General features: G+C 46.5%; 1 protein-coding gene across 20 annotated transcripts in view; it reads left to right on the forward strand.

The window, feature by feature from the left end:
- camk2g2 (calcium/calmodulin-dependent protein kinase (CaM kinase) II gamma 2) overlaps positions 1-10,952 on the forward strand; it is a 70,050-nt gene extending 59,098 nt beyond the window's left edge. For 4 of the 20 annotated variants that reach the window (XM_010892299.5, XM_010892304.5, XM_010892305.5 and 1 more), the window contains 7 exons: positions 951-995; positions 1,642-1,696; positions 3,624-3,722; positions 6,118-6,193; positions 6,308-6,402; positions 7,189-7,433; positions 7,688-10,952. In XM_010892299.5, the coding sequence (XP_010890601.1) occupies positions 951-995; positions 1,642-1,696; positions 3,624-3,722; positions 6,118-6,193; positions 6,308-6,402; positions 7,189-7,421 (603 nt within the window). In that variant the 3' untranslated portion in view covers positions 7,422-7,433; positions 7,688-10,952. The remainder of the gene's footprint in view (positions 1-950; positions 996-1,641; positions 1,697-3,623; positions 3,723-6,117; positions 6,194-6,307; positions 6,403-7,188; positions 7,434-7,687) is intronic. The other 16 variants (XM_020047363.3, XM_020047368.3, XM_020047367.3 and 13 more) reach the window with 8 other exon arrangements.
- The last annotated feature ends 1,676 nt before the right edge of the window (positions 10,953-12,628 follow it).

The raw sequence follows: 12,628 nt of genomic DNA on the forward strand, positions 1-12,628 counted from the left end.
CTTGGTAGTTGGCAAGGCCACAATGTGTGGATTAGTGAATTAGTTTTCTATTAAAGACACATCAGTGTACAACCTCCATCAAAGAGGACGATCACTGGTAGCCCTACACCCTTGTAAGGTTACCAGTGAGCTAGTAAATCCTGGTTTCCTTAGATTATGTGGTTGGATTACTGCTGGTTTGTCTCTCTGGGTCATCACCGCTCAGTTGATCTGACAGCTGTCCCAAGGCTGTGATGTCTGTGCTACATCACCCTTCTCTATATGTTTACGCCGCTACAATGGTAGGCTCAGCGTTGCCATTTTAAAGCGATCGCAACTAAGCCGGTTTCTTTTGACAGTTATGTGCGCGTGGCTTAATTAACGGTCATCTTGTCCCTTTATGGGAATAAGCGTGTAATCTGAGGGACTGCATCTTCCTGTGTCTAAGTGGTTATGCTGAGATGGTGTCCGTAGACCGGTGTCCTGTGATGGGTCTGGGGTGTGTAATGCGTGCGGGTTGGTGGACCAGTACCCCGGGGGCTGTCTGCGTACGCAAGCGCTTTTGTGATGAATGTTTCCACGGTGACTGACCGCGGTGGCAGGGTCTCGCGGCATTGAGTGGGGTGGGGCGTGGACTGCTGATCCCATCTCACAGCCCTCATCCTCAATTTCAACTTTGGCCGTCTTTTCTGTGTACGTCTCCTCTGTTGCTTCGCCTTCTAGATGTCCTTTAAGTTCGATGGCAGTACGGTTAAAAGAGCTTAGTTCACGGTGCTTCTTCCAGTGGAATGAGGTGGTGTGGCTCATCTCAGACCCCCGCCGCTGCCCCTGTTCTATGGCTCCTGTGCGTGGCGGTGTCTGTGTTAGTGGGGGTTTACATGCGTCGGGGTGGGGATTGTCTATGTCCCACCCACTCTGGGCCTTCCCCGGTGGTTCCCCTGCATGTTAAACTCTCTCCTGCTTCCCCCTAGGAGCCTCAGACCACTGTTGTGCACAACCCAGCTGACGGCACCAAGGTAAGCTGCGACTGTACCTTTCCAATCCAACTGAGCCACTGCAGGCAAACGCTTAACTACTGATCAAATACTACTAAAATGTGATTGGCTAAAACTACTAAAATGCCATAAAATGCTAAATACCTTATGGTGGCTAGAGCTCCGTGGGACGTCTCAGACCTTCTAGAGCTCCGCTAGGAGGCCTCAGACTGGCTGGAGCTCTACTAAGACACCTTAAAGTGATGCTAAGTTAATGTGTGCTTAACCGCTCAGCGTTGCCTGACGTTAACACTTAGCTGGACTGGCCATCTGAACAGTCCCAAGACACCTGCTTCTGACACTCCACCCTCCACTCAGCCACCAAACAGGCTGCACACTCGCACCACTCAACACACAGCTTCTACCCACCTCACTAAACGGCTGTGTTGGGCGTGGGTCCTTGTGGGTCCTTGTGCGCTGGCCCTCCTGTCTGCCTGGCTGGTTTGTGCAGGGTTTGTGTTCCTCTGGGGGGGGGTCTTTCCATCTGACCCCCACATACCCGGATGCCTGGGGAAGGTCTCTTCCAAGTCACCTCAAACGCCACGGACTAACCTCCCTTCCTCGCTGTCTCTCCCCGTCTCTCGCCCCTTCCTTCTTTGTGCCCGTGTGTTCTTCATCACTTCCGCAGGGCTCCACAGAGAGCTGTAACACAACAGAAGAGGAGGATATGAAAGGTAGGAAAGGTACATGTCAAGCTTTCACGTACTCTGCATGTTTTCTCACCTATTCCAAGTATCTATGTATCCGTCCGTAATAAGCGTTCGTCAGCAAGTGTTTAAGATCGGCCTTAGAAATCCAGGTCAGTGAAGATAGTTTATAAAAGAAGCCATAGTTGTGTAAGAGAGGATCACAATGATAAATCATGTCCTTTCCTGTAGTCAGTCCTACTCCTTGATTTCTTTGTTAAAGAAAATAAATCAATATAAAGGGCTGTGAGGCCTACAATGACGGTCAGGCTGGTGTCTGGGCCTGGGGAGTATGATGGATCTTATGAGAGTGGTACAAACAGATGGAAGTTGTCTCTAACAGAATGTAGTGTAAATAGCTGCAGAGGGAAAGATGAAGCACTGACATGTTTGTGAACAGCCTTTGCTGTAGGTTTTATTGGCATTGCTACGTAGAAGTCAGAGAAGTGGTTTGGTCAAAACAAGGCTTGTTTTCCTACAGAGAAAAAAAGAATATATGCTTGAGAATGGAGTATAGCACTGTTGTCTGAGTTGTTGAGAAAGAGTTGAAGAGTGGTTTAGCTGCTTTTGATCCGACCAAACGACTAGGCTCATATCAAGGCCTTATATGTCTTGGTTTTCTCCTCATATCCCAGGTCTTTAGATAGCCTCCCCATGTTTGTCTCGTTGCTCCCCTGGGCTGAGAGTTGGCAGTTGACCACTCTTGAACGTGTGTGTGTGTGTGTGTGTGTGTGTGTGTGTGTGTGTGTGTGTGTGTGCGTGCGTGCGTGCGTGCGTGCGTGCGTGCGTGCGCGCGCGTGCGCGGGTGCGCGTGAGGGCTCAGTCTGGACCCAAAGCTCAACAACATCGATAACAGGGCTCTCCAGTTCAGCAGAGTTGTGGAAACAGTGTTTTTTCAACGCTCATCCAAACCGCAGAGTTTCAGAGGACCACGTCATCCTCCTTTAACTGGCTGCTTAAACAGCGTTCACAAGTCACAGGTCACAGGGGGTCGGGGACAGGTCAGTGGAGCGTGAATGACACAGATCTGGGAACCAAGCGTCTCCACTCAGCCAGGGCCTCACGGCACATCTTGGGGGAAAACCAGGCTGCTCCGCAGGCTTTCGCGAGGGCACCTTGGTGTCAAGTCGTCAGGGAAACAGAGGCAACAGTCTCCAACTCTGGCAGTCTCTCCGGTGCTGACGTCACCATGGTGATGAGCGGAGAGGGCCCCACATTCTGAGAGAGGGTGAAATAATGTCCCGACACAGAGGCCCCTTTCAGGGCTCAAACGCTCAGATGCGGGAGCACACACCACATAGAGGTAGGAACCTGTCAGTCTCCGGGAGTAGATTTCCACAGACCTAGTTTACAGTGCCGCGTTGTTGTCGGGGAGAAGCATTACGAGGTCTGAGTGACAGATTAGAGGCCGCTCGTCTCCTCTGCACTGTGTCTGTGTGTGAGAGTGTTAGTCTCCGTGACTCTCGGCACTGATGTGGTCTCAAAGTGCTGTGACGCGCTGTGATTAAGACGGGAATATTGAGTGGCAGCCAAGCGGCCATATACGACACACTTCCCTCTGTTAGAGGAGATTGCCACAACTGGAATGCAAAGTAGGGAGAAAACGTTCTGTATCAGATGATATCGAGAGTAGAACAGTATGCAGTGTGTTCTGTTAGAGGTGTGTGTGTGTGTGTGTGTGTGTGTGTGTGTGTTTGTCATCTGTCTCCCTCTTCTGTTCCTCTGGCAAGGTGTGACGGGGTGTGGTTCTGTATAATGTGTTGTGTTTGGAGGTGACGGGATATGTAGCGTGTGGTGTGTTTTGTAAGTGTACGCTTTGCTCCGGGGCTGTTTTCTCATGGTGAAATAGGAGATGCGGTACTGTGTCTGACCTTGCTGTGTCTTTCTCTGGCGTGTGTGTGTGTGTGTGTTGCCATGGGGACAGTGTCAGCGTGCGGCTCTAGTGCGGACAGCGCAATGGTCAGCCAGTGCAGTGCCACTGAGGAGCAGCCCCTGGCCCAACCCCCCCACTGCCCACCCACCTGTAAGTCAGCAGTACCGTCTCTCACCTCTGACCTCTCTGAGCTTATTTCTACTGTCCCCGTACCACTGTCCCCCTAAATGCGTCTGACCCCGTTCTACTGTGACTTTCAGATTGTCCTCATCACACCGTCATTTAAAACGGTCAGCATGCAGTCGCCCCCAAGGCCGTCTGTCCTCAGTGTCCCCGTACGAATGTCCCCCCAAGGCCGTCTGTCCTCAGTGTCCCCGTACGAATGTCCCCCCAAGGCCGTCTGTCCTCAGAGTGTCCCCGTACGAATGTCCCCCCAAGGCCGTCTGTCCTCAGAGTGTCCCCGTATGAATGTCCCCCCCAAGGCCGTCTGTCCTCAGTGTCCCCGTACGAATGTCCCCCCCAAGGCCGTCTGTCCTCAGTGTCCCCGTACGAATGTCCCCCCAAGGCTGTCTGTCCTCAGAGTGTCCCCGTACGAATGTCCCCCCCAAGGCCGTCTGTCCTCAGAGTGTCCCCGTACGAATGTCCCCCCCAAGGCCGTCTGTCCTCCGTGTCCCTGTACGAATGTCCCCCCCAAGGCCATCTGTCCTCCGTGTCCCTGTACGAATGTCCCCCTAAGGCCGTCTGTCCTCCGTGTCCCCGTACAAATGTCCCACCAAGGCCGTGTGTCAGTGTCCCCGTACGAATGTCCCCCCAAGGCTCTCTGTGCCTATGGTCTGGACTTTCCCCATAGGATTGTCCCCATAATAGGTTGTAATTGAAGACTTTCCTAATAATATTGTTTCTTGAAGACTGTCAGGAGAGGTCATAGGACATAGGTCACCGCATCCTCACCATTGACCTAAAAACACACACACACTCAGCTTGAAGTGAAAATCTGCACCTAGGCCCAGTGTCCTGGCTTGAGGCTGTCTCTCCCTTAGGCTGTCTCTCCATTCCTCTCCCTTCAGGCTGTCTCTCCATTCCTCTCCCTTCAGGCTGTCTCTCCATTCCTCTCCCTTCACGTTTTCTTCCTGTCCTCCACCTTCCACCAACACACAGCGAATGAACTGTCGGCCTTCAGTGGCTCACTGGTCTTTTCACGTCCCATGACTGTGACACAGAAACCCAGCCTGACAGCTGAGCCTGACTGTACACAGTCAATAAGCTTGGTCAGACACTGGCCTCATCTCAATTGTCTAAACTTTCTCCCCTTTGGCCCACTTGCATTGATTTGAAGGAGAGGTGACAGCAGCCAATCCCTCATTAGGTTTTTGCCCAGTTGCTTTCACCCTTCCTGTCTAGTGTTAGAGCTGAATGATGCCCCCTGCTGGCAGTGAGGCACGTGCTGGGGGGATTTCCACGGTGGCCCCTCTTATGAACCACTTTGAGTCAGTAATTTACTCTATGTAACAATCCCCCATCGGTTGTTTTGTTTGTTTGTGTGTGTGCCTTATTGGACTGCTTAGATGGTTGCCATTTTGTTGCTGTTGTCATGTTGTTTTCTGGCCGCCCCACTGCATGATGACGCGAAGCACACTTCTGGTAATTGGAACATTTCAGGTCAGAGCCTCTGGCCTGATTTAGATCGGGCTCTGCCTACACTATCCTCTGTGTTCCCAAGGGGCAAGCAACAAGCAGATGAGCAAGTTAGCCTTGGGACAGCGACACTGTAGAGTTAGTCACATGCACCCCACACACACACACCATTCCCCTGGCTTTCATTACTAAATGGCCTCACAGTTACTGTAAACTCATATATATATATATATATATATATATACTGTCTTCATGACAGTATATATTAGGCTACAGAACAGCAAGCTTCTAAAAACCCAGACTAGAGCTACTTTTTGTCAGCTTATCATTCCAGTGGGAGTGTGAACTACAAATGGAGGTGTTTGTATAAGCGGTGTTGCGTACTTAACGTGGACTGTGTTGAATGCCTGGACGATACTGGCAGATTGCCTGGGCTAGTGGCTAGCCGGTTGACTGACATTTCATGCGTGTCACACTCCCTGATGCCATTTTGGTTAAAAACAAGTCAGGTTGTGTGTTGCTTGTCCAATGAAATTGTGGTTGAGGATTGACAAGTGTGGTAGGCCATTGAGGTTTAGACTGGAAATCACAACAGGTTTCCTAGGTACGATCGGTAACTTTCTGTGAACATGAGGTTTAGGGATTTGACAGTGTTGAGGAACATTGCCCTCTACTTTGGGTAGGGTGGACTACTGGAAGGCTGAGGGAAATGGCATAGAGACTACAGCTAAGTAGGACCTTATGAGGGTGGTTTCCATTGGTTTCCCCAGTTGTACTGCTATAAATTGTGTGTAACAATAGCAGTTCTGTCCAGTTCAGGACAGGTCTAGTGTACCCAGGGCTCTGTGTGGTATCTTCCTCTTCTCTAACTGTGGCTTTCTGTTTCTCTCCTCCCATCTCTGGATTTCAGCCCGCAAACAGGAGATCATCAAGATTACCGAGCAGCTGATTGAGGCCATCAACAACGGAGACTTTGAGGCATACACGTGAGTTTACATACACTTTATACCTCCTGCTTTAAAAGCAAAAAATCACCAGTCCAGCACAGCTCCCTGGTCTTACTGGGTAGGCCCACGGTTCTGATGAACATTTCTTTCTAGGAGAATCTGTGATCCTGGACTCACCTCCTTTGAACCTGAGGCCCTGGGCAACTTGGTGGAGGGCATGGACTTCCACAAGTTTTACTTTGACAACTGTAAGCATCTCTCTTTAAATTGTTGTCTTTCCACAAATAGGGTGTCTTTTGGGTAGCGTTGTTTGACAACAATGTCTTGAAGGGCACACGTTCTAGTTACTTCTTAAATAAGTGGCTTTGGTTTTACTTTTGTGCGAATAAGACCTTTGCACAGTACTGCACATTATCTGATATCACCGTAACTGGGTCTATAAAACTCACAAACTCACAATTCGTCTTCTTCCTCACACCAACATTTTTAGTGGCATATGCAATTGTCACACTGTCAAGCTCTTTACTATAGTTGCAGGATGACATGGCATCATCCCCGGGGTCATTATACAGTCTAGTGTTTGTGCGATGGCTGAGACATAGGGCAAATAAAACAACTCTAGTTCCTCAACAGCACACAGAGGATAGCACAAAAAAAAGCACCTTCTAGTCATTAAAGTGCATTGAAATTACAGTATTTTTACACTTTATCAACAAGCGCAGCAAAAGTAGAGCAAATGTATAATGACATAAAGAAACAGTAACATTTAGATTCAGTCCTGACAGCGGAGCCGTTGCCACTTTCATTCTAGTAATTGTAGTCCCATAATGTGTTTGCTTACAGTATTTCAGTGTAAAACCACACTTTCTATGAAACAACCTTGTTATTGTGTTTCATGTTGTATTTTTTCACTACCAGGTAAGTCTGGTTCACCCTTTCTTACACTAAAGGCCTAATGCTATTTCTTCTCCACGGGAATGCAATGAGGGGTGAGTAGTGAAGGTTTGATCTGACTGAAGGTGCTGTCTCTGTAGTGTTGAGTAAGAACAGCAAGCCGGTCCACACCACCATCCTGAACCCCCACGTGCACCTGATCGGGGAAGACGCGGCCTGCATCGCTTACATCCGCCTGACACAGTACATCGACAGCCAGGGACGGCCTCGCTCCTGCCAGTCAGAGGAGACCCGTGTGTGGCACCGCCGTGACACCAAGTGGCTCAACGTGCACTTCCACTGTTCAGGAGCGCCTGCCACACCTCTCCAGTGAGCTTTTACCCAGGTACTGACTGCAGATACCTTTATTCTACCTTCTGTAGATAGACTTGTGGTCAGAGAGAAAAGTCACTGGTTCGAATCCCAGAGGCAACATAGGGAAAAATCGGTCTGTGTCCCTAGGCATATGGTTGCTCTTGTAAAGTTGGGGGGGGGGGATTTACCGGTTGTTAAGAGGTGTAAGTTCTGTATGTAAATTATAGCAATGTAAACTCAGGCGACGTTTAGAAATGACCGCCACAATCTCTTTGTATCTCTCAGCTTTGCCTGAATTCTGAAGCCAATTGAAGCATTTCTTCTCAGTGGCCGGAGTGGCGCCAGGAGCCCGGCCGGAAGAGACTGCTTGAAGTTTCAAATCCAAGGGGAAAAATATAAAATCTAATATTTGAAAGCAGACCGACCGACCGACAACACCACCGACACCAATCCAGTCCACCCTAGCTAGATGTTGGGGGCCAGCTGTGGCCAAGGCCCTGCCTTCCGGACGGTGCATGCTTTTGATGCCCACAGGGGGGCGCTGTCTTGTCCTTTTTCCATGGATCCATATTTTTTGCCCGTAGTTTGGAAAGGTGTTTTAAGTATTAACGTATGTACAAAAAGAAAATCCTTCACACATTTAATCAACAGGTATGGGGTAATGAAGATTAAAGAACAGTTACGTGAATATTCTATTAAAAGAAAAAGGATTTCTTTCTAAATTAATATGTATATCTACTTTGTTTTTGGGGGATGCAAACAAATGTGAGGAGGAAACGAAGAAGTAAAAGTGGTTATGTATCATGATTATTCAATGCACCAAAGTGTAGACAGTGGACATCTTTAGTCATTACAATTGTTTTAATGTAAATGTTATCTTTTTATGGGTCAGGTGGGTTATGACAGTTTTTTAGTATTTTGATGTGTTATTGTGGAATCTTTCATTTTTATCCCCTGAATGATGCTGTATTTGAAAGTATTTTGTGTTTGAAGAGAATTATTTTTAAATGGGGACTTTATTTAATATAGTTATGTACACATAGATATTTATAAACAGAAATGGGAAAGACTTTACTTTCAGGGTTTGGGGAATGGGTGTGAGTGTGTGAGATTGAAGGTGTGTTCTCATGTCCCTGTAGTTCCCTTGTAAGGCCTGTTTGCGCTTTGAGATCCCCTGCATACACACACTCACACAAGGCTTAAACTCCAGGCCCCTGTGCTGTGCCAGTTAGGTCTATATACCAGCCTGCTTCTCCAGCTTCAGCCACACTCCTAAACCAGCACAACATGAAGTTGCAGAACTACCATCGGTTCTCAGTTTGCCGAGTGTGCCATCTTCATTTTGACCACTAGAGGGCACATGACAAAACCAGTCACATACTACTATGATTCCAAGGCCCCAAACCAAACTCTGGAAGCATGGATGCCTCTCCCACCTATATTTTGTACTCTAATTTCAGCATGTTTGATACAGTTTTGGGGAAATAATAAAAATATCTAAAATGGCCTGTACTGTACTGTTTTGCACATAAACTTGAGACTCAATGCTGTTCCGTTCACTCCCTATGTGATCATTTCTGCAACTTCAGGTTAAGCTAGCCCACTCCTGGGGCCCCTGTGTTCCTGCAGCTGGTGACCCTGCAGCTGTCTATTAGCCCCTCTCAGTGTGATGTCACCCTTTGCCTGTCTCTTATCATTGTACAGTCTTAGCTTGGCGTTACCTTACCTCCCTGTAAAGTCAGTGGCACTAAAAGCATGTGAAAAGGAGAATGCAGTGAAGTGGGGTGCTGAGTTGGCCTGTGACTTGGCTGAAGTGTAGAATGGGATGGAGTCTGGGGCCCCGCTGAAGGCAATCAATGGATTGATGCGTTTGTCACGGTTTCTGTTGTAACTGTTCTAGATGTTAGTTTTCTTACTGTTACTGGTGTTATTGTCGATGATCTAAGATTCTTTTGCGATTGGAGCTGTAAATATGGGATTAGGGGAGTAATTGGTGGGGAATAGGGATCAGGCTGCCAACCAATCACACCTGAGCCTCCCCCATCCAACACCATCCCTTCCCCACACAAATGCACAACACACACACACGCTGCCCTAACAGACTTAAATGGATCAGTGCACAGAGAGAATACTCCCGATTCAAATTCTTAAATAATAAGGCACCTTGCTGTTTTGGTATTACTGGCCAATATGCCCTGGTTAAAAGGGTTCTTAAGCATGGAGGGAAGTGCCTGGATATAGCCCTTAGCTGATGTATCTTGGCCCTATACCTCGCCAAGAAAACAGATGCCTTATTGATATTATATACTGTTATACTAAAATAAATAGAAAAAACTATTCTCCCATCATACCCGTGGTATATTGTCTCATATACACGTGACTGAAGAGATTTAATCCAGTCAGCATTCAGGACACAAATTACCCAGTTTCTAATATAGTGTAGATGGACACTCACCAAAACAAAACACTCACTTGAAACAATCTCCCTTTAAAAGCATATCTTTGGGTTTATGGTAAAACATTGGAACACTGTTTTTCACTGTGTTGTAGAAATGTGTGTGACTTTGTACCACCAGAGGGGTGAAGCTTGCCATTTTGTCCCTTCACTCCTGTGCTAAGTAGCTCTGTATGGTAATCACATTCAAATTAACCTGTCAAAGACCGCCCACCAAAAAAAGCTGAAAAACACTGACCTAACGAGGTGACTCTTGGTCATCAAAAATGACATCAAAACATCTTGAATGAAACATTGTAAAACAAAGCCTGTGCCGTTTTTATATCACAAGTCTGATGTGACCCTGCTGTGTGTACTGCTGGATTCTGTGACCTATCCGCCACCAGACTGTGTTCCCTTTGCATCATGACGTCGTGTATACAGGTACAGTACTGACTGTGATGTTTTCCTGACTTTGTGCTGTGAGCACTGGCCTGTCTCCTGCCCCAGGCCCTGACGCTTCCATTCATTGTGTCTGTGTTCACACGGCCGTGGGAATGTTCACGTGAAAGAGTACAACGATGCAGTGTAGTTCAATGCTTAAACAGTTCAATTCAAAATGAAGGAGACAATGTCACTACTGAGGGAAAGACCGTTAACCTTGAGTTCACTGTACCTGGCTAGCAGGGCAGGGGAGGGTAGAGAGCCTTGTGTGATTATGACTTAGAAAAAAACAAATGCTGAAAAATAAATGTTAAAAGCCACACACTTTAAGAGCAAAACTATATATGCAGTTTTACAAGAGGAGGAAATATGCATGTCTACTTTCTAGTAATATTTTTCACTGTCTGTGTTTACTTAAGAAATGTTACATGCATCCTCAAGGTCAATGAAAATGGCTCCGTCTGAAATATCGAAATGAAGTGATGTATCACATTGTAAAAAAGTTACAAAAAAAGATAAAAGCCTTAGTATCCTTGGTATGTATCCCTGTCTTAGTCATTTGACTGCATTTTAACCATATACTAAGGGGCTGCATATGACTAGACTGAGTCACTTCATTTGGATGCTGGATTTTTGCATGACCATACAATAAATAAACTCATGACGTTTAAACTAAGTGTTTGTTTCAAAGTTAGTAGATTATCATAGCTTTGTTATTATTGAACAAGTCTGAGAAGTATTTAATAAATATCTAATTTCAACATAAGTTGTCCTGTTAAAAATATTTTGTGTGTACTTATCCTAGTGTGACTGACACCAGGTACAGCCTTACTTCACATAAACAACTACTAAATTACTATTACTTTGAGTTTTAGGAAGTTAAAGGCAAGGTTTCAAGGATTGTGGTTATGGCGGCTCAATTAGAAGTAACCTTTGGATTTCAATCCCACTACAGTTGTAAACTTCCACAATATGGATTGCATCAAGCTCTTAAGGTTACTTTGTCTTTCATATAGTGAAGTGCCTTGGAATATGATTAAGACTCCTGAGAAACTGGGATGCTGGCAAAAAAACAAACTTAAAAAGCCTCATCTGGACAGAAAGAATAAGAGTAACCCAGCTGGAATGTGGGAAAAGGTTTAGTGGTCAGATAACACCAAGATAAGGTTTGTCCAAAACTAAAAGCACTGTGTGGTGAAAACCTAACACTGGCCATGCCTCAAGACAGGGTCCCTGGTGGCATCTTTATTTTGCGGGAATGCTTCTCATCAGCAGGGACTTGGCCTCTTGTGTTGGAAAGAGAAGGGTTAACAAAATATTTATCAGATCCGAACTTTTCTTTGGTGCTCTGTGTAGAGAACATCGGTCTTCAAGATTTGGACACAAGTCACCTGCCATTCAACATTATTAGAGCAGCATTATCTTTAATGACAGTACAATCAACCAATCACAATTTGACTTGCAATGGGTGGGACTTTAGTGGGTGGAAAATTAAGTGCTAGGTCTTCTAGAAGGCATACAGACACGTCACAGAGCAAATAGCTAACATTTGCCTTCACATGCTTTTTGAACGGATTTAAATTCAAGACTGCTCCAGCAGGTGTTTTCAACAACTTCTGCTGACTACTTAAAATCGGCCTTTTAGAAGATGACCCTTCAATAATAGGTTACATTTCAAATGCTCATCTGGTGTCACAGCTCTTTGCAGCTTGCATGCTGTTTGCAGTCTCAAGCACATTGATCCCAAGCACCAGGCAAAAGCAACATTGGTGTGGCTCAGTAACTGAAAGGTGAATGTCCGACAGTGGCCAAAACCTATATCACACTGAGAATCCGTGGCACTATTTAACTGTGGTCCACAAGCATCATCCATCCAACCTGAAAAAATCTGCCCAGAATAACCGGACAAAATCACTCCAAAACTGTATGTAAAGGCAGTACCTACTTACCCAAAAAGCACTACAATGGTCCCCACTCCAGAATTATAACCGCACCAACATCCCTAAAGGACAAACTGTCGGGTCCCAGAACATTCCGGGGGTAGCTAGCAGGGTCAGCCCATCCCCTGACCATCTTTCACCCATCAGGACCATGTCAGGGTGGTCATATTAATTCCCCAGCAAAGTAGCTTGGGGGCAAGGAAGAGAAAAAAACTAAACTATGCAGCAGCCAAAAGAGACATCAGTGATGCCACACCCGGCCTCCGTTCAGTTTAGGAGGAACCCGTTACCTCTAAACTGTGACTGTGAGGGCCTGTTCTGGTAAAATAAATAAATGACTGACATCCTACATAAAAGGTATCAGTGTGCTAATTGGACATCATGTCAACACGAAGTGTAAAACGTACA

This window comes from Esox lucius, chromosome 6, assembly GCF_011004845.1.
Source record: "Esox lucius isolate fEsoLuc1 chromosome 6, fEsoLuc1.pri, whole genome shotgun sequence".
NCBI lineage: Eukaryota > Metazoa > Chordata > Actinopteri > Esociformes > Esocidae > Esox > Esox lucius.